We start from the raw sequence: 23,025 nt of genomic DNA, 5'->3' as shown, positions 1-23,025 counted from the left end.
CAAATTTTTAAAATAAATATTAATTTGATAAACGAGCGAGGGTCTTGCAATACGAGTAGTGTACGTATACGCTTTGTCTGTCGAGCATCACGTGATCACAAATGACATAGGAGTGCTTTGATATACGAGTGCTCTGGATTACAAATACGTTTCCGGAACGAATTATGCTCGCAATCCAAGGTTTTACTGTATTTGCGTTATATATATTTTTTAATATGCTAAATGAAAAATAGACGGTTAACTTTCAAAAATACATTAAATGTATTATTCTCTGTTCGGGTGTGTGGTGTAAAGGACTCTCCAGCTATTACAATGCGAGTTTTTTTCTGCTGCACACCACTGCACATATCTCAAATATAACATGAAGGTGGCGCTTTTTAACACTTGGGTGATCAAAAGGCTCGTGACCTGACGCAGCCGTGAGTGACCTTTGTAGAACCGTTCTTTCTTTCTCGCTGCGTGAGCAACCCCTTGAAGGGCAATGTACTTGTTCCACCTGTGTCCCAATGCTCATCATCATTGCCCAGAAGAGCTCTTAGTTTTGCTTTTAAAACAATTGCTGTCCTTACGATAATTCCTGAACTGTGAGGCACGTGATAGGCACTGGGAGGGGCGAGGTACCGGTGGAGCGTTGGGGGGGGGGGGGGTTCCAGATGTTTGTTTGTTGAATAGATTTTTAGGATTTCTCTTTATTTCCTCGAACACAATTTGTACTTCTGTCTCTTATATTTCTCATAGCCATTCACGTTTTAGTTAACACGCGTACATGATTTCCAAAATCTGTAAAAAAAAAATTGACCACGTAAGCTCATTGCTGTGAAATTTTGTAATCCGAAAAATATAGGGCGATCCATTTATAGAGACAACAGAAATTTTTCATACTTGTTATTATCAATATTGTGAAATAAATGTTGTCTTTATATCTTCTAAATAAAAAAAAAAACGTGTTTACAAAATATATAGTAAGTATGTTGAGCTTGATGGGAGACATGCAGCAGCTTTTAACTTTTAAAAAAATCCCAAAAACGTAATAAAAGATTCCATGCAATATTTTAGTGGAGCATCTCTGAATGGATCACCCTTTATGAATGTCCCTTCAACTGAAACATCAAACCACCCTTTGTTGTGGCACCACTGATCAGATCAGACCTTGTCCATTTCGCTCACTACTTGCTGCCCGACAATTACTAAAGAACATTTCGCAAGAAAAAAAAGTGGACTTTGTAGAAATATGGAGGATAATTTTTTTTGGGACATTTGCGAGAAGGAAAAGAGCTTTATAACTGATCGGATTCCCCCATTATAAATATTCAAATTTTGTGTGAACTCCCTCCCACTGATCCTGGCAAACACGATTGGCGATGGCTAAACGATTCAGTCTCCCTTCACACGCCAAACGCCATTACCCGTGAGCCCTCGGGATTTAAACGGATTACATCAGCCCGGCATGCAACGCGTGCCCTTTAATGCGTGGGGCATCAACAGTGAGTACTGACTGCATGAGCACGTGGGTGCGCGCACACACACGCGCGTCACGCGGAGAGAATGTTCACTCGCATACATTCTAACACGGGACCATTGCACACACGTGTATTTGGCACGCGTGTACGTACACGTGGATGTACACGTGTACGTACATGCATGGGCATATGCACACACTGCGTGCATACGCCCATAGGCAGTACACGCCCAACACACGAAGACACACGTGTACCTATAATTTAGGCTGCATATGCATACACATAGGACTCGTTATCAACAATAAGTGGCGGTGACGTCACGGCGCCTGTGCCAGGCTAAGTGCACGCTCAGGATACGCGAAGTGTCAATGGCTCGTTGCTGACAGGTCACGGAACAGACCCAGCAGGTGCCATGGGTTGACTACTGAGATGACTGACAGACCGGCTGTGCCAACTCGCTGTCTTTTATCCGCCCGGCGCTCCGCTCGTTGTTGTGAGCGTCGCTCCCTCTGCCCTCCGCTGTTGTTGGAGGGCGACTGCCTCCAACTGCCCAGCAGCAGCAGCGTCCTTCACGAGCCTCCTCCTTCCACAGAGGTCGATCTTGACGCCGCTGGTACCGGTCATCGACAAGTTAACTCAGCTCCAGCTCCATCTCTTCTCTAGCCCCTGCCCGTTTATCCCCCCCCCCTCTATCCGTCAAGGGGCCGTCCATAAATGACGTCACGCACCTAGGGGTGGGGGTCAGACATTTGTGCCGATGTGTGACGAGGGGGGGGGGGGTGAGAAATGTGACGTCACATAAAAATGCGCAACTTTAAATAAATATAGACAACACGTTCTACTTAATTAAATAGACTTTTTAATAAATGTTTTCTCCTACAACATCAGAGTGCAGCGCCACACTAAATACGCACTACAATGACAATAGTTTAAGGCGATTTAAAGCACGTTTTATTTTTTTTGGGGGGGGAGGTTCAGAGCTTTGTGACGTCATATTTTAGGGGGGGGGGGTCTGACTTTTTGTGACGCCGTGTGATGAAGGGGGGGGGGTCAAAAATCGTCAAAAATCGCGTGACGTCATTTATGGACGGCCCCCAACACACAAGCTGATCGGGCAGGCGGTGGCTGGGCAGGCGGTGGCTGGGCAGGCAGGCGGGCTACGCGACCCAGCCAACGCAGCCTCGCCTGCCGGAGGCGCTCACTGATCGGAATATGTCCAGATCTTTCAAGGATCTGTGAGCACACGCATTGCTCACGTGTGTGTACACACTCACATGCACACACGTGTGTGTGTGTGTGTACACACTTGCACACACTCACATGCACACACGTGTACGCACATGCACACACTCACATGCACACACGTGTACACACATGCACACGCGTGTACGTAAACACATGCACATAAGTGTGTACACACTTGCACGCACTCGCATGCACACACGTGTCCACGTAGACCTGCACATGCACACACACACGCGCGTGTGTACACACATGCACACACGTGTGTACACACTTGCACACACTCACATGCACACACGTATACTCACATTCACACACGTGTGTACACACTTGCACACACATGCACACACGTGTACTCACATTCACACACGTGTGTACACACTTGCACACACTCACATGCACACGCGTGTACTCACATGCACACGTGTGTACACACTTGCTCACACACACGTGTCCACGTAGACCTGCACATGCACACACACACGCGCGTGTGTACACACATGCACACACGTGTACTCACATTCACACACGTGTGTACACACACACATGCACACACGTGTGTACACACTTGCATACACTCGCATGCACACACATGCACACACATGCACACACGTGTACTCACATTCACACACGTGTGTACACACTCACATGCACACACGTGTACTCACATGCACACGTGTGTACACACTTGCACACACACACGTGTCCACGTAGACCTGCACATGCACACACACACGCGCGTGTGTACTCACATTCACACACGTGTGTGTGTGTGTACGTGTGCATGGACCAGAGGCATTGCGTAATGATCGAGAGGAATCGATTCTAGTTTCGTTCGCATCGTTTCCGTATTTCACCCTTGATTTAATGTTTAACGGCAATATCGGACATGGATACACACTGCATGGCTGGAACGTTATTAAACAGATTAATAAACAAACGCACTTATATTTTTGGGTACAGCCGCTAAGTGCAATACATTGATATTGTAGATTCGTACGTCTGATGGTAATATCGATTCTGTAGGGCGCAGCTTTAAGGGAATCGATTTGCGAGCTTGCCACCGCGTGCAGAACTCACACGCGCGCTGTGTGGCCGGGGGGGGATATCGATTCCGTCGATTAAACCTTAACCGATTCCTACAATTCGACTTTGCTCTCTTCGCACCGTGGAATCGAATATGAAATAATCGATTACATTCGGAGACGATCGATTCCATTTCCTTTCCCTACCACCGTGACCCCCCCCACCGACCCGCTCGACCCGTAACCCGCTCCTTGCCCCCGCAAATGAGCAGTGGGGGGCGTAGGAATCGATCGTAGGAATCGAAAGTGCGATTATTGTGTAATAATTAAATAATGAATGAGATGATTGTTTATTTATTTGTTCCACTCCCTCCCCACTCCCTCCTCCCTCCATCCCTCCCCACTGCCTCCTCCCTCCGCTCTCCCCCTCGCCTCTATTTGCGAGCGAGATCGCTGCTCGAGGCAGGCGCAGGAGGAGGAGGAGATGATGGAGATGATGATGATGGAGGAGGTGGTGGTGGTGATGGAGGAGGTGGTGGTGGTGCCGGGTTGAGAAGAACCACAGCAAGAGGTGAAGGAGAAATCCGCACCACGCTTTGTCTTTCCCCTCCTCCCACCCTTCCCTCTCTCTCTCTCTGTGTATTGTGCACGTGTACAGACGAAGTGTGTACATGCGCATCTGTGTGACTGTGCATGTGTTCGCTTTGCATGCCCATGTGTGTGGGTATAGATGTACATGGGTACAGATGTATGCACGTGCCCACGTAGATGTACGTGTGTAACGGTACAGATGTGTGTATGTAATTGAATGTGTGTACGTGTGTATACGCGTATGTATACTGCATGTACATGTGTGTAGATGTTTGTATATGTGTCTTAGAGAAGTATGCACACGTGTCTAGATGTATGTACTGTAGATGTACTGTGTGTATTAACACATTACTCTTGCAGTATAAATGTAATGCGGGTGTACATTCGTGGGGAGCGGTGGTGCAGTGGTTGGCGCACTGCGTTACGGATCCCGATCTTCCCGGCTAACGTCAGTGGCGAAGTCTTGAACCGGTCCTCCTCCGCTCAAGGTCTACTCGGCCTTAAATGAAGAGTGAGCGCCGGCACGGGAGAGACAAAGGCGGCTGGGCCTGGTGTTGCCCGGACCACTGACTGCTCGTGTGTTGTGCCGGCCTTAATAGGTGCTCGCTGACAGCACTTGCCCCCAATAGCCCGTGTAGGCTACACAGAGGGCCTTTGTCTTTGTGTGTACGCGCGCGTCTGTGTGTGTGTATAGACGATTGTGTTACTATACGCGGGGTATATTATGCGTACGGTGCGAAAGAAGTTCAACATACAGGACATACATTTGTGTATAATTGTACATGCATGTATATGTACGTGTACGTTGTGTGCATGTAGGCTTGTGTGTATGTATATTAGGTTTGAGGGGTATGCGTATGTGTGTGTGTCCTGTGTGTATGGGTGTCCTGTGTGTGTGTCCTGGATGTGTGTGTGTGTGTCCTGTGTGTGTCCTGTGTGTGTGCCCTGTGTGTGTCCTGTGTGTGTGTCCTGTGTGTGTGTGTCCTGTGTGTGTGTGTCCTGTGTGTGTGTGTGTCCTGTGTGTGTGTGTGTCCTGTGTGTGTGTGTGTCCTGTGTGTGTGTGTGTCCTGTGTGTGTGTGTCCTGTGTGTCCTGTGTGTGTGTGTCCTGTGTGTGTGTGTCCTGTTTGTCCTGTGTGTGTGTGTCCTGTGTGTGTCCGTCCTGGATGTGTGTCCTGAATGTGTGTGTGTGTCCTGTGTGTCCTGTGTGTGTGTCCTGTGTGTGTGTGTCCTGTGTGTGTGTGTGTCCTGTGTGTGTGTGTGTCCTGTGTGTGTGTGTGTCCTGTGTGTGTGTGTGTGTCCTGTGTGTGTGTGTGTCCTGTGTGTGTGTGTCCTGTGTGTGTGTGTGTGTGTCCTGTGTGTGTGTGTGTCCTGTGTGTGTCCTGTGTGTCCTGTGTGTGTCCTGTGTGTCCTGTGTGTGTGTGTGTGCCCTGTGTGTGTCCTGTGTGTGTCCTGATTGTGTGCCCTGTGTGTGTCCTGTGTGTGTCCTGTGTGTGTCCTGATTGTGTGTCCTGTGTGTGTGTGTGTCCTGTGTGTGTCCTGTGTGTGTCCTGGATGTGTGTGTGTGTGTCCTGAATGTGGGGAGCGGTAGTGTAGCAGTTAGCGCGCTGCGCTACAAACCTGGTAACACTCGTTTGATTCCCGCTCACGGCCAAACCACCGGTGACAATTATCTGAATGGGTCCTGGGCCTCCCCTAGGTCGACTCGGCCTCACATGAGTATCTGGTGCGGTGTCTAGTAAGCATCCCCACTGGGGAGACAAAGGCGGCCGGGCGTGGTGGCGGCCACCCACCCCCTTCTGTGGCGTGCCGGCCTTCATCGGCGCTACTCGCTAACAGCACTTGCCCCAACAGTCTGTTACAGACTTCCGGGAGAGATCTTTGTCTTTGTCATGGTTATGTTTGCATCACGTGTGTGTGTGTTGGTGTTTTAAGGCGACGTATTTCCGACGTTCAGATGAAATGGCTCCCCCGTCATACAACAAATTGAACATCCAAATTCGCGCACCCTATGCACGAAAATTTGTGATCGTTACGAATTTGTTGGAGTTTCATTTCGGATTGTTCCGAAAAAATGACTTCAGACGGAAAGCAGTCGGCACCTCCCTCGCCTGCAACTCAAGGAGTTCACATGGGTTCGATCCCGGACCCTGACGATGTCCGTTCTTGTTGTTTGTTGTTGGATATTTGGAGTCCGTGTGATCTCTTTCTCTCTCCCACGTGGAGGTCGCGTGGAATTTTAGCCGGGTTCCTCGCTGCTTTGCGACTCCTCTGCATTATTTCGAATCGACACGCGTGCAGATTATTTGGCTGCTCCTAGAAATTCCCACGTGTGGTGACGAGGACGAAAAAAGCCACTTCGATGGGCCATCATGTGGAGGCCAGGTTACCTCTGAAGAAGAAAAAAAGCTGATAGCTCAGTGGGCTTTGTCTGCTATGTTAGCCTTGTGTTCGTCTTTGTGCTGTTTGTACCGTGTTCATGCACAGCCTTTGCCATTGGGAATTTAACCATGTAAAGTTATTTATTGGATTGTTCACGGTTTTCTTTGTGTTGTTGTAACCAGGTTTTTAGTAACCAGGTCCGATACATGTCAGCTCGTACGGCTTACCCCGTATTCTTGTACAGGGAAATTGAGTTTTCAGGTCCGTTTCAATACGGGGCAAATAAAATTGTCTGTGTGTTTGTCTTTCTCCCTTGTGATGGCACTTTACAGGATGAACGTTGAGATTTATAAGGGCACGAAGTGACCAATAAATGTCTGAATTGCTCTGTAATAAGTTAGACACTGAGAAGGGGTTGACGAATATGTAATGTAGTGTATAGTGTAGTGTATAGGATGAACGTTGAGATTTATAAGGGCACCACGGGGTGACCAATAATGTTTGAATTGGTCTGTAATAAGGTATGGAACTGATAAAAGGTTGACAGGGATGAGGTCCCCAATGAAAAATGGGCTTTGATTGCCCAATGGGGGTTTACCCGTGTCAAAATAAAACGTACAGCTAATAAACTTAACATATATTTTCTAGATTTGAAGCTTTCGTGACTGCAAGGATCCATACTCTTTGGTTCTATTCGGTAAAGTCACGTAGGTAAAAAATAAAACAACAAAAATCACGACGTTTTGGCCACAACACAAGTGGCCTTCATCAGGTGAAGGGACCGGACTGTCCAGAGGACAGCGTTGGAGTGAAGACAGCCAAGCCCAGGTCGCGTCCTTTAAGCTGTGTGGGAGGAAACAAAACACGCCTTGTCAAAGGAATTAGTATAAAATGATGTACTACTGTGAAAGTTTGGGATACCACTACTTGAATAAATATACTGTACCATTGAAAATTAGTTTAATGTTTGGTTCGATTTAGAACATCTTTCCAATGATTGCTTAATTTGAAACCATCCTCTCGGTTTAAATTGTGTCTGTGTTTGTAAATCTGAATTGCCTCGTGGACAAATCTCTGATAAAAACCCGTGGATTTGCAGAGAACCTTGGTATCGGAGAAAACTATATCGTGATCACCCACATCGTTGTAACAGTGATCAGCTACGGCAGAATAATTCGTTCTGCCGTGTTTCAAATCTGATTTGTGCTCGCGAATTTGGTCAGAGACGTGTCGTTTCGTCTCCCCGATATAGCAGTCACCACAGGTGCAGATCAATTTGTAAACCCCGGGGTACTGTAAGTCAGGAATGACATCCTTCACGGAAGGGATCAGGTCACGGATTTTGTGTACTGCATTGAACCGGACCAGGATCTTGTGTTTGTTTAGAATTTTGGAGATCTTTTTAGTAACGCCTGCTATATATGGTAGTGTGATGGTTTTGATCGGAGTATCAAGTGGTTGTTTCTGTATGGAGGGAGAAACAGCTTGGCGGATGGTACGGTCAGAGTATCCGTTCCTCTTGAGGGCCAGATGTACATGTTTTAATTCACTGGTCAGGTGGTGTTGGTCCGAAATGCAATGAGCCCTGTGGTATAACGTTTTGATGAGATAATTCTTTTGAGTCGGGTAGTGGTGGGAATCAGGTTTCAAGTAGGAATCTGGGTGGGTTTCCTGTAGACAGAATGTCCCAATGAGCCATCAGGTCTCCTCTCAAACAGAACATCCAAGAATGGCAGCTTGCCATCTTTCTCCACTTCCATGGTGAATTTTATGGCGGGGTGTCTGGAATTGATGTGGTCTAGGAAAAGGTTCAAAGCTGGGAGGCCATGTGGCCAAATTACAAAAGTGTCATCTACATATCTCTTCCACAGGGAAGGTCTGAGGGTGGAAGTCTGGATGGCGTGAAATTCAAATTTCTCCATGAAAACATTGGCTATCACTGGTGACAAGGGGGAACCCATGGGGGTACCCTCATTTTGTTTGTAGAAGGTGCCATACCCATCGCTTTCACACTCACTTCTGCTGCTGTATCTTCGCCGAATTCTAAACAGATTCTGTTTAAGGCCAGCCTATCTTTAATCTCAGAGCAGATAAGGCTACTCCGATTTGAACTCGATACTTTAGACAGGACTCTCCTACAATCTCATTTAATGTTAACACAAAAAATGTCACCTTCTGATTGGAACCACGTAGTCAACATGACTGCTTCTTCTGCTGATTCACTGTCAGTCAAATGCAAAGCTAACCTGACTTCTAAATTCAACCACCTATCAAAGAAGAATCCAGTTCCACATGTAACAAAACTAGACGTTAACAAAATCGTCATTAATCAGAGTAGCACCCTGATTTCGGACAATCTGAAAACAGTACTGGCTAGAGGGCTAAATTTTGCTGTCACCCCAAAACATATACCAGTAGATGATATCATCTCTCAGGTCGATGTAGCCCTCAAAGGCGTAGGACACATCCAAGCAGACGTTGCGAGAGCTGAAATAGCCACTATTCTTAAGAATGCTAAGAAACCTATTAGCAACATCAGCAAAAATGAACGCTCTGAACTCGCGAATTTAAAAAAAACAGAAATGATATAGTCATCCTCTCAGCCGACAAAGGCAACGCTACTGTAATTATGGATAAAGATTCATACAACAACAAAATCCAGAACCTGCTCAACGATGGAAGTTACTCAAAAATTAAAAATGACCCTACCAATAGCCTAGCGATAAAAACCAACAAGATCATCACAAGTTCGACCTCCCTAATCGAACCAACTAAACGTCCCTCCCTAAAACCTTCTGCTGCAAGACCCCCTAGATTCTATGGTCTTCCAAAGATTCATAAAGAAGGCACCCCACTTCGACCCATCGTATCCACGATCAACTCCCCTACCTATAGACTAGCCTGTTTTCTGTCAGATACCTTGCTGCCTTTTACTGGCAAGACCACCTCAGCAGTACTTAACTCAGCCCAATTCGCCTCTATGGTCAAATAAGTTGTCCTGTCCCCCGACGATATCCTTGTCAGCTTTGATGTGGTCTCCCTGTTCACCAAGGTCCCGGTACCTGATACCATTGAAATAATTGAAAATTTGGTACAACATGGACTAGACCACGATACACCTGCGCTGGTTAGACACTGCCTCACCAATACCTACTTTACTTGGAATGGCACCTTCTACAAACAGAATGAGGGTACCCCAATGGGTTCCCCCTTGTCACCAGTGATAGCCAATGTTTTCATGGAGACATTTGAATCAGACACCATCCAGACTTCCACCCTCAGACCTTCCCTGTGGAAGAGAAATGTAGACGACACTTTCGTCATTTGGCCACATGGCCTCCCAGCTTTGAACCTTTTCCTAGACCACATCAATTCCAGACACCCCGCCATAAAATTCACCATGGAAGTGGAGAAAGATGGCAAGCTGCCATTCTTGGATGTTCTGTTTGAGAGGAGACCTGATGGCTCATTGGGACATTCTGTCTACAGGAAACCCACCCACACAGATTCCTACTTGAAACCTGATTCCCACCACCACCCGATTCAAAATAATTCTCTCATCAAAACGTTATACCACAGGGCTCATTGCATTTTGGACCAACGCCACCTGACCAGTGAATTAAAACATGTACATCTGGCCCTCAAGAGGAACGGATACTCGGACCGTACCATCCGCCAAGCTGTTTCTCCCTCCATACAGAAACAACCACTTGATACTCCGATCAAAACCATCACACTACCATATATAGCAGGCATTACTAAAAAGATCTCCAAAATTCTAAACAAACACAAGATCCTAGTCCGGTTCAATACAGTACACAAAATCCGTGACCTGATCCCTTCCGTGAAGGATGTCATTCCTGACTTACAGTACCCCGGGGTTTACAAATTGAGTTGTACCTGCGGTGACTGCTATATCGGGGAGACGAAACGACATGTCTCCGACCGAATTCGTGAGCACACGAGGCAATTCAGATTTACAAACACAGACACAATTTTAACCGAGAGGATGGTTTCAAATTAAGCAATAATTGGAAAGATGTTCTAAATCGAACCAAACATTAAACTAAATTTCAATCGTACAGTATATTTATTCAAGTAGTGGTATCCCAAACTTTCACAGTAGTACATCATTTTATGCTAATTCCTTTATCAAGGCGTTTTTTGTTTCCTCCCACACAGCTTAAAGGACGCGACCTGGGCTTGGCTGTCTTCACTCCAACGCTGTCCTCTGGACAGTCCGGTCCCTTCACCTGATGAAGGCCACTTGTGTTGTGGCCGAAACGTCGTGATTTTTGTTGTTTTATTTTTTACCTACGTGACTTTACCGAATAGAACCAAAGAGTATGTTAACATATCTTAGTTAAAAGACTTGTACGTGGCTTGTATCATACCGGGCCCAATCGCGGTGTGTCACGTGGCGTCGCGGGTGACGTCACTTCTGTAAGCACGGAGCCGCGCTTAAATTATTGCTGAAATAATTTTGGAGAAAATAAATTGTCCTCGTAAATCCCAAATCCTAAAAGTTAACATTCCGAAACTCTTCGTGAATGTGTTGCAAGTAGCCATATATGAATGGGATAACCTTTTGCCTGCATTTTGTGAGTAAGGTGCGCATCAATCATATGGGTGTTCCACGCAGCATGTACATAATGTGCTCCACAACGTGTCCCCCGTGAAGTAAACGGGTGTTGCGTGGTTTATTCACAAAGATGCATATAGTAAGGATGGCGGTTATGTTGGTCACGGTGACAAGTGTTGATATCGTCGTGATTATGAAGTCAATGTCAAAATCGTTACGGAGCGTGATGATTATGGTCATTAATTTTTTGTGTCACTGATGATGAGGGTTATGGTGATGGTGATAGAGCGATGATGAGGTTTTGTTAACATCGCAGGTATCATGGGATAGAGCAGTGGCTTGGGGAAGATATTATCCAGCAGTGGATTGACCATGGCTGATGATTATTATAATAACGACAATGGTGATATAGATTTGCAGGGCAAATAAGACGATAATGTGGTTAATGCTCTGAAGGTGATGATGATGACCTTGATGGTGATCTAATTTCAAAGGTTAGAGTGGGCATGATGATGATAGAGCTATGATTAAGAAGATAGTTTTATTATAATTAGAATATTTAATCTTCTGTATCATTCGAGACGATGGAACATATCATTGACACAATGCAAAGCAGACGCACGTCATGGCATGGACTGGAAATAAACATTTGAAATCTACAACTTATGCATTTGTACGACGAATATCACACAACGGGAAAATGCATAAATAATGCGTAAATACGCACTGTGATTAAATGCTTTTGACTAATGCGAATCTGTCGCTGTAATTACATAGTGCACACTGCTGGATCACGTTGAATGTATCCCAGTCATAACAGTCGCAGGCATTGTGTGCAAGTGTGTCGTTTCACTTGTATGCGATCTCCCCAACATCTTTCACGCCGTATGTTGCCAACCGAGCTCATCGGAGCTGAGCACGGTCGGCTACGTAAGCGTGTTGAGACTGGTGGCACATTTCATTCTGTCCGGGCGACCGTTCCAATGCCCAGCTCTATTGCAACGCACACAGCACTGCGTGGTGTGTGCGTGGTGCGAGTTGTCTCTATTGTAGTAACGCGTAACTGTGTGTGTGTGTGTGTGTCGTGTGTGCGCTGACCCAGTCCTCCGCTGCAGTGGCTCCCGTGATGAGCGGCATGGGAGGGCGTCTGCTCGATTACCTCGTGGTGTGCGGCCTCGACACCAACACGGGGCTGGAGCCCGACGACCTCTCTGGTACGAGACGCCGTCCGTCAGGGTCACGGTGCTGCTAGCGCTGATGGTGGTGGTGATTCGGTGATGACATCACCTTCGCTTTGGTTAAGACTGAAACAGGAATGCTTCTTCACTGTCCCCGGCAAATCGCCTGATGAAGCTGGTTGTTGTAATCGCCAGCGAAACGTCACAGTTGGGCACATCTTGGCACGTTCTGTTTACGTGACAAACCTTACTAATTGGCTGTGCCAAGTAGTGGCGGGATAACGACACGTTTATATTTGCACGATCTAACCCAAAAAACCCTTTACTATGGAGTTGGCGATGATGGAGGTGACGATGCTGGTGATTGGGTGGTGGAGTGGTGGCGCAGTGGTTTGTGCACTGCGCTATGAACCCGGCGACACGACTTCCATTTTTGCTCACGACCGTTAACAGTGGCGAATATTCGGACCGGTGCCGAGCCTCACCTTGGCCGACGCAGCCTTAAATGACTACCCGGTATGGCGTGTAATCACTAGTGGGCCTTATCTGGTGAAATAAAAAAATATATATCTAGGAGACTCTGCCTCGGGTCAAAGCCACGCATCTACAACATCCTACCGTGTGCACTCTGTAGCCCAGTGACCTGGACACTGCTTGTGTCCGACATCAAGCGTCTGAAGGCTTTCCATATGCGCTGCCAACTGCGCGGCGCTGGGATCAGGTGGCGTGGCTTGATCACCCAAATGTCACCGTGACGTCCCGCGCTGATCTCCCCAACATCTCCGTGTTGGTGCTCTCGTCTTCAACCGGACGTGTGTTCCGGCTCGCCTTGCCCCTGGGGTCGAGCGTCGAAAAGAGATCCGGAACACAACCCGAGCGGACGTGGGCTCTCCCCCCAAAGGGACGCCCACGCTCAGCCTGGTGCTCGCGAGTCGTCATCATCTCGCTCGGTGGTGCGGGCAGTTCCTATCGAAGGAGGCCTGGCTAGGGGCGATGGATCATCAAACCTGGAGGAACATTCAAAAGGGGCCCATTGATTGCTCAGCGATTATTACTTCAACTACTACTATGGTTATCTGTATAGGCTATGGAGGCGTTATGCCAACGCACGCCTGTTTAATTCATTGTGGTCAAGAGGTCGTCACGGACAGTGTATGTATGTTTCACTTCTTTTGCACCGTACCTAGCGAGCCGTGGTCATCAGGGGTGCGAGGGAAGTACAACAAACTAAACACAAAAAACTGTTCTAAGGAAATGCGTTTTCAAACTAGATTTGAAAGTGCATAATAGCTCCAGTGGCTTCCTAATATTGGAAGGAAGAGCGTTCCAGATGGTCAAAATGTCAGCAGTGATGCCACCGCTTCCTTCTGCCACATCCCGCAACCGTCGCACGGTCGACACGTGACCTCCAAGGTCCCCTCTGCCTGTATCCCACCGTCTGGCATGAAGCCTTTGACCCGCGCACACTCATCCCACCCACCGTAACCCCTCCCCCTGCGTCTACAATGCCTTCCCGCCGCATCCGACTCGGCATCATTTACCAGTTGCTTTGTTCTGTCCTGCCACCACATTCCCAGCATCCTCCAAATTCACGGTTGGCTACGTACGGTGCGAAAGAAGTTCAACATACGTACATTCACCGGTGCCTGTAGGCTGGAGGCGTTGCTTCTAGTTGCTTTGCCACAGTCAATTGTTATGACCCATACAGTGAAACATTCACGTTTCCTGCCTCACACACCCAATCTCTTCCCACTCAAGTCGATCTCTGTTCTCTTTTTTAAAGTGGTTTATATGGCCATCCAATGGACAGGATTACTGTATAATGCAACTAATATGCGCGTATGTACGTTGAACTTCCTTCGCATCGTACGTAGCCAGCCGTGCTAATCGGAGGTGCGGAGAAGGAGAACGGTATGCGGGACAAATGAGTATTTTAACACAGCACAGAAGGCCGAGGAAGTAATTCTGCGCAACGCATATCTGCGAATGGTTTTTAACCTCATCTGATTTGAAACGCGAGGCTATCGACACTGTGCATTCGGCCGTGCAACGGTCAAGAGTGTGGCTTGTTGAGTTGAGTCATTGCGCAAGGTACGTGGGCATGCAAAGCCCTTAAATTCACATTCAGTTTCGATAACAGATGCCGCATTGCGGTTTTGATCGCTAAAAATATGCCATTGGCAATAAGAAAATTACTACAACAACAAAAACATTAACAGTCGCGTCGATAATACAGGAACTATAATACCCCCGCAAACAAAAAAAACCAACACGTGGTCAACAACACTCTGGCCTTAAAAGAAAAAAAATATATAATAAAAAAAATATATGATAAAGTTTGACGAGGTACGACGCGCTGCTACTACGCACACCACACAGTGAGATGGCGGGACAAGTAACTGAGGGTACGCCGCCGTGTTACTGTATCACTCCGCGTGCCGTATCACTGCATCACTCCGCGTGCCGTATCACTGCACCGCTCAGCCGCGCAGCTCAAGTAGTTCGTCGTCGACCGCTTAACCGACCGCTTAACACGCGTTAAGCGAGGACTTGCCCTACGTAGATTCGTAGCACGTAGATGACCTGTGCGCTCTGTATGTATGTACGTTGAACTTCCTTCGCACCGTACGTAGCCACGAAGGAGGGCTATTGCTCGAAATGTCACGTGTTATATATATTTTTCATTTAAGCCCACGCACACGGGGCTATTGACAAAATGCGCCAGCTGTGCTTGTGCACCGCTGTGAACGCAGCGACGGCAGCATCATCATCATCATCAATATCGTCAAATAATTTGTGTTAAGAGAAGCCAAAGGTGGCAGTTGCGTCCTAGAATGGGTTGCGTTCATCTTCATTGGCCTGTCCTCAGCCAGTGGCATCAATTGCATGCACGACAGGGGCCAGTCTGTCCACAGGCAGGGTGACCATTGTGGCCGCCCGAACCCTCGGCTGGTGTTTCGTTGTTAGAATGGGGGCTTGGGCACGACGTCCGAGACATCGAACAAAGACGGGTCACCGCATCGCGCGCCTTCGGGAGCGCTTCTGCGGCCGCCTGGAACGCTCTTCCTTCCGATATTAGGAAGCCGCTGGAGCTGGGACGCGCTTTTTTTAAATCATCTAGATTGAAAACTGATTTCTTTATAACTGCTTTTTGTGTTTAGTTTGTTGTCCTTCCCCTGAACCTCCAATAAGGAGCTACTTTACGGCGCAAAAGAAGTTCAGCATACAAACATTCACAGCTGGATTCACTGTTTCCATCATAAAATCACGGTCTGGACTATCAACAGATGACCACCTGGCTACGGATATTCCTAATGGCCATGTCACCGCAAAGCTGCTAAGAATTCTAAATTTATTTCAGACAGTTATCTTGCGATTGAACCAGATTTTAATGCCCAGCGAGACCACGCACGTCCAACATCCTCAGCACGTCGCTTGTCTAGGTCACCGTTTCAGGAATGAAATTTCTCCTAGAAAATGTCAGATGATTGGCGCGCGGTGAATTACTCCTCACGGAGCCTGAAAGAGCAGCGTTCACGTTGATAAAAGGAGCTCTGTTGAAGGGCTGCCAGGCTTAGTTCAGTTGTGTCATATGTTTACTTTGAAACTGTAACTCACACCAGCTCGGTTTGTAAAAATGAGGGAGTGCTTTCGTCAAAATATCGTCCTTGTTTGGCACTGGCTTTAAGAGAGCGCTTAACTCTGACATCGGAAGATTGCTCCGTTCAAATCAGCCCATCACCCTCCGGGGCGTGGCGGGGGGGGTATGTAAAATTAGTACCGCTTTGTGTGAAGTCAACATTGTTTGTCGAGTTGAGAGGCTTGGCCCCCCTTACATGTAAATGTGTCATTTCCAGCACTGATTCAGGGAGGAGTGACAACACGTGGGTACTATGAAACAAACACTTTAATTTTGGTATGAAAAGAATCGTCAAAAATGCACGACGCAGAAACAAACTCCAGGGGCTGTAAGATCGCATAAATATAAATTTAATTGTAAATTTCATTTATATTTACTCTCCAACACACCGATGTGCTGAACTAGTAAGTAAATGGCACGTTTTGTTTTACGTGACAAACCTTACTAATTGTCTGTGTCGTGTGATGGTGTGGCGTAACGACACGTTTATATTTACGCTGTCTAACCCAAACAAAAGTTCATTAACCTTCGTTTTGATGATTCTGTACAAATGTCCACGAAAAAAATATTGTTTTTGCTTTTCAACGTATCTCCTCCAGTTTTGCTAAAAACACAAATCATTCGTCATATTTGCCCATGAGGTGGCAGCTAGATTTGATTGGCTCTGTTGGGGTCGTGGAGGGGTTACAGTTGAAACGAAAGTAAAATACACCTACACGATGATCAAACCAAAAAATAAACTAATAAAAAAAAGTCCCATGCACATAGGCCACCTTAATCAACATCCTATACTTCAAGATACTTTTTTTTTAAAAATCCAAGTCTGCGCACCCTCGACATAATGGGGACGGCTTTACCAACCCTCAGAGCTATAGCAGCGCTCGCTCGCACGCACGCTGCAAGCCCTTGACGCGGGTGCTATTGTTGGGTTCATTTTTCGGGGCACGCGCTCCGAGAGAATGCCGGGGCGATAACGCGTGGCTCTTGGATGTATTTTGCGCGTGATAACGCCCCACGCGGAACGCACATTCCCGCGTGCGTGAGACACTTTCACCCCCCCCGCCCCCCCGCCCCCCGCCCCGCCATGCCACGTGCGGCCGCGGCTCCATGCGTAGCTCCGCTTCTGCACGGTGCTTTTAAAATATAAAATGTACTATTTTATTTGTCGGCTACGGATGCATGCATGTTGAACTTTTTTGCGCATCGTACGCAGCCAACCGTTTTAATCGGAGGTGCGATGATGCCCACTCGTAAAGCCAAACTGAGCTATTAGCTCTGCTTCAGAGGCGACCTGGTCACACATGATAGCCGATCGAAGTGGCTTATATCATCACCACAAGCGGGAATTTGTAGTAGCAGCCAAATAATATAAACGCATACTCTTAAAATAAAATAAATCACGACGTTTCGGGCGCAACACAAGCGTCCATCATCAGGTGGGAAAGAACCAAAGAGTACGGATTCCTGCAGTCACGAAAGCTTCAAATCAAGAATATAAACGCATGTTTATAAATGTGGAAGGGCAAAACCGGAGGATCCATAGAAAAATCCATGCGACCACGGGGAGAGAGGAAACACGCAAACTCCAAACAAACAACAGGCATCGTCAGGGTCAGGACGGAACCCACGAGACCCTGCGTGCCAGGCGAGAAAGATAACGTCTTGAAAGATAACGTCTTGTCACCGTGACACCCCACACGTAGTGCACGTGCCACACACGTAGTAGTGCACGTGCCACACGTAGTGCACGTGCCACACACGTAGTGCACGTGCCACACACACGTAGTGCACGTGCCACACACACGTAGTGCACGTGCCACACACGTAGTGCACGTGCCACACACGTAGTAGTGCACGTGCCACACACACGTAGTGCACGTGCCACACACACGTAGTGCACGTGCCACACACGTAGTGCACGTGCCACACACGTAGTGCACGTGCCACACACGTAGTAGGGCGCGTGCCACACACGTAGTGCGCGTGCCACACGTAGTGCACGTGCCACACATGTAGTGCACGTGCCACACACGTAGTGCACGTGCCACACACGTAGTGCACGTGCCACACACGTAGTGCACGTGCCACACACGTAGTGCACGTGCCACACACACGTAGTGCACGTGCCACACACACGTAGTGCGCGTGCCACACACGTAGTGCACGTGCCACACACGTAGTGCACGTGCCACACACGTAGTGCACGTGCCACACACGTAGTGCACGTGCCACACACGTAGTGCACGTGCCACACACGTAGTGCACGTGCCACACACGTAGTAGGGCGCGTGCCACACAAGCCAAAGGCCTCCTGCAAATGATGAGCGTCCCCATCAGCTGCTGGAAATGTATGCAGGGCTATGAGAGGAATGTTAGGTTATGTCTCCTAAAGCGAACGATGTTAGAGAAGAGGAATGTATGAAAGGTCACGTACTTAGCTGCCCAAACGTAGCCACTGATGATCCCATGTTGCTTACAAATTTACAAATTTCTCAATGTGTCAGAAGATATTTGATGTCACGCCGCAGTGGCGAGATGTTAACTACTTCACCTGGTGCGCAGGAGGTTGTGGGTTCAATCAGGACCCTGACACCTGTATATTTGGAGTTTGCATGTTCTCTCCGTGATTGCGTGGAGTTTTCTCCGGGTACTCTGTTTTTTTCCCTCCACAATTTATAAACATGCGTTGAGAGTATTTTGTTTCTAGAAATCTCCACGTGATAAGCCACTTCTTTGAGCTATCATTTGTGGCAAGGTCGCTTCTGAAAAGAGCTACATAGCTCAGTGGGCCTTACCTGGCATAATAAAAAGTTTAGTTTAGATATTTGGAGTGTATTGGCTGATGTTGATTAGATTTGCAATAATTTCAGATTTTGTTTTAATTTCGGGAATGATTTACAAAATAATTTAAATGGTCAAATGATCGTATTGCCAACTCGAGGTTAATACGATGACATGTACAGCCAGTTAATACAATGACATGTACAGCCAGTTAATACGATGACATGGGCAGGCAGTTAATACGATGACATGTACAGCCAGTTAATACGATGACATGGGCAGCCAGTTAATACGATGACATGTACAGCCAGTTAATACAATGACATGGGCAGGCAGTTAATACGATGACATGTACAGCCAGTTAATACGGTGACATGTACAGCCAGTTAATACGGTGACATGGGCAGATAGTTAATACAATGACATAGGCAGATAGTTAATACGATGACATGGGCAGGCTGTGTGTAGGCCGCACGACAAACCCGACAATCACAGTCTAGTGCTGTTATTACCGAGGTCAAATCGACCTGTCATATGAATTTATACTTATAAAATTGATGAAAATGACTTTACTTTTAATATTCCAAATACCAGAATTACCTTACACTAATTCCTCTGGTAATCGCCAATTGAAATCCAATTGCTCTTCCAAAAGTAATCGTCCCGACGCTGAAATGGCGACGCATGTTCAGTACGCCTTGTGTGGAATTTAGCGCGGCATTGCACCAGCTCCTCTGAAGTGCACGCAGTGTATTTGCGCTGCAGCTAGATCGAGCAAGCACACTTTAAAAAGTTATATAGTGACACAGCAAAGTCTGTGCTATTCATACGCGCTGATAACAAGGCTAAGGTCGGCGCGTGAATTCCACCGCGCGGGTTGTCGCGGTGGGTGCCGTACGACTCTCTGCCGCTTTTCTGGGGGTTGTTCCGTCTGTCCATCGTCACGCCGCCTCCCAGCCACGAGCGCTGGAACGTCGGACGCATCGGAGAGCTTGGTGCACAATTGGTCACGTGTGCAGTCTTAACAAGTGAAGAGAGGGGGTGGTGGGTTTGGTGAATCGCCCAGTGATGGAGCCGCAGTGTTCCTCCTTACGCTGCGTTCCCATGACGATTATAAACGGGGCCCCGAACGGTGCTGGGCCCTTCCTCGGCACAGGCCGGCTCGGCTCGTGCTCCGGCCACAACGCTTCACGGCCACCGCCGCCACCCGGCTCGACGGCCTCCTTCCCCCTCTAGCCCCCTCGTTGCTTCCGTGGCGAGCGCTAATAATTGCTCTGAATTTTTTAACGGGGGGTTTAACATCCGCTCGGATTATGTTACGCCGCCGTCCCGATGCTGAGATCAATAATTTTCGTAACTTTACGCGGAGGGGGGTTGTTGTTTTTTTTCTCTACAAAAACGCGACGCTCAAATTGACCTCGGCGCGGGTTGAGTCATTCTTCCGCGTTGACCCCCCCCGCCCGCCCGCCCCACCCCCGCAACGTTGCCGAGGGCTGCCCGGGTGGCGTGCCGCCCGAACGTCTCCGAAAGCGAGCACGGTGGGACGAGCGACCCGGGGGTTGGTGGCGACGCGGAGTAAGCCTGCTGTGGGAATTTAGGCCGCGCCCTAGGCAGCCCAGCGCGCTATAAACCGACTCGGCTCGTTTCAAAGCAGCCGTGGGGTAAACGCAGCAGATGGGTCGCTTCGCCTGCAGCACAGTGATGTGTTTTGGCGCCCATTGGGAGGCAGGAGCGTGGCAAAGTGGGTTCTCCGTACTGAAGTGTTGTCCACGGAGGTGCGCGTGTTTTGACCCCGGCACTCGCGATTTCCTCCCAACGCGTGACAATACGAAGAGAAGGAAATGGCCAAACGCCCCAAGCACTCCTCCGCGAGGCTTTCACAAGGAAGCAAACGAGTTGGATGACTGTGGTGTACGTTTGCAATGCTTTACCAAGCTTGACACCTCCAAGCAGCATCGCTTGAGAGCCTGTGCTCATCGCGGATCTAAACCCTTGAGGCCAACACGGAGTCGGTTTTCGCCACCAATAATGTTATCCGTCATTTTGATGAAGTTTCATCAGGTGACGGGTTTAGAGAGACGCATTTATATTTACGCGGTCGAACCCCCCCCAAAAAAAAAAACCTTTATAATAGACGAAACCCGTAACTGCAGTTTTGTGGTTCGTTTTGATTCGGACAGAAGTCGGAGGTAAAGAGAGTCTCCCGGGGGCGTTCGTATCTCTCGGTTACCCTGAGCAAGATGAATAAATTCCACATTCTCATGGCAGTGGGTGGGGGGGGGGGCAGTTTGAGCACAGGACGACTTCCAATCTGTGCCGGAGCGATGATGGGCTTGAGTCGACCCCTTGCCAGGGAATTGAATTATCTCGGGCGCGCTCTGCGCGAGCCGAATTTTCTCCTCCAATGGCACCGCTCGGCGGCCTTTATAGCAAGAGGCCGGCAACGCCGCGATTCGCTCTCGCGAGTCACGTGACTGTGTGACAACGCCGCCTTGGCTACGACGGAAATGCCTTCACACGTACAATTGCCTTGTGTAGAAATACAATGGGGTCTGTTTGACGTTGTGGTGTAAATCGCAAATGAGACGCTGCGCGCAGGCTGTTTTTTGCCCGTGGCATGGTGTGGAGCCATCGCCTCCGCGCACTCTGGTTCAAGCCCTGGTCTGGGTGCCTTTCAGGAGGCTGGCCCCATTGTCAAAGCACTGAACCTTCACCTCTGTGAGGTCTCGGGTTCAGACAAGGCATTGTGGCCATTCAGGGTTAAATCGATGGCCTTTGTGTGTCGTAAGATTGATGCCTCCCGCAGAGTTTGACGACTTGTAGCACCAGCGATCGTGCGCAGAAATTTGGCCGCCACACCGACCAGCCTAGGCCATTTCCAATTTGCCCCTGTAATATATTCTACATGCCTGTAATCCAGCACAGTTGAGGCAGCGAGGCTTTGTGGCTCACACGAATTCTGTAACACTCCCTTGCCGTAGGTGGGTCGCGGGTGCCACAACTCGCCTCGCTGGGAGAAGGTGGCACAGCAGAATGTGAACTCCATCTGTTCCTTCTGTATGGGGATAGAGTGTTGCCCCCTCGCATGTGTGGGTTTTGTCCAGGTACTCCGGTCTCCTCCCACGTGTATAAACACTCAGTAATTGGCCAATAACACATTCATATATGGAGGAACGCAGAGCTTGGGGGAGAAATTTGGTGCCGCCTGGCTGCTTTTCCAGGTTGTCTGTGGTCCCTCGCCGCGTCTCTGAGTCGTTCTGTGTTTGAGAGCCAGTGAATACAGCGCAACATGCTACAGGTTGAAAGTGATTACTATTAGGATGTATATATTACCATGTAAAAGACATTCACGTGCAAAGTAAAACACTCAAATAATTACAATGCAACCCCCACACACTCGCACAAATGCACAGTCACACTGATAGTACAGGGGGCTCCTCTACTTACGAATGAGTTAGGTTCGAGAAGTCTTGTTCACTTGTCGATTTGTTCGTAAGTCCAACTTTACTCCTGTCGATTCCAAACGTGTTGTACGCCGTGTACACTCAACACGGGGAACGGATTTAAACGTTGTATAATCTGTAGATGTAGATGCCACTGGTTCGTCTTGTTCTGCAGATGTAGATGATAATTCCCTGTGGTGCTTGTGTTTCCTCCCTAGTTTCGCTTTGGCTTTTGGGGCATAGATGTTTGTGTATTCAAGTTGAACTTCTTTCGCACCTCACGTAGCTAACCGCGCTAATCGAAGGTTTATACAGAAGAATCAACATTCTAAATATGCTCTTGTTTGGTTTAGATGTCATCTGGCAAGTCTCAGCTCAAATGCGCAAGCCACGAATAAATTCAAATGTTTGGTTTTAAAACTCGAGATGGCAAGGTTATCGTGACCAATCTTATTTGTGCCACCAATACTCATCATTGCTTCTTTCTCTCTTACAGATCTCACAGCTGTAAGTTAACGCTTGAACTCGCTTGAGCTCGTAAAGTCCAGTGTTTCATTCTTACCACCATCTTTATGCTTGAGGTCTTCTCCTTGTTACATGGTTTACACGTCCTTCAACAACCACGGGTGCAGTCTCACCACTGTTACCATCTGACTGTTGGTATTTTCATCCAACCAGTCGCTGACCTACGTGTACCACTGCT

The 23,025-nt window shown here is 48.0% G+C and overlaps 1 protein-coding gene across 1 annotated transcript in view; it reads left to right on the top strand.

Annotated features, from left to right (window-relative positions):
• Nucleotides 1-3,972: 3,972 nt before the first annotated feature.
• The window catches only part of LOC116945433 (DENN domain-containing protein 5B-like), an 89,962-nt gene continuing 70,909 nt past the window's right edge, over nt 3,973-23,025 (top strand). Inside the window, exons 1-2 of the mRNA XM_076069277.1 lie at nt 3,973-4,298; nt 12,383-12,494. Coding sequence (XP_075925392.1) covers nt 12,407-12,494 — 88 coding nt within the window. The 5' untranslated portion in view covers nt 3,973-4,298; nt 12,383-12,406. The remainder of the gene's footprint in view (nt 4,299-12,382; nt 12,495-23,025) is intronic.

This window comes from Petromyzon marinus, chromosome 24, assembly GCF_048934315.1.
Source record: "Petromyzon marinus isolate PM22_M1 ecotype Great Lakes invasive population chromosome 24, UKy_Petmar_22M1.pri1.0, whole genome shotgun sequence".
Classification (NCBI taxonomy): Eukaryota; Metazoa; Chordata; class Hyperoartia; order Petromyzontiformes; family Petromyzontidae; genus Petromyzon; species Petromyzon marinus.
This window is presented reverse-complemented; position numbering and strand designations above follow the sequence as displayed.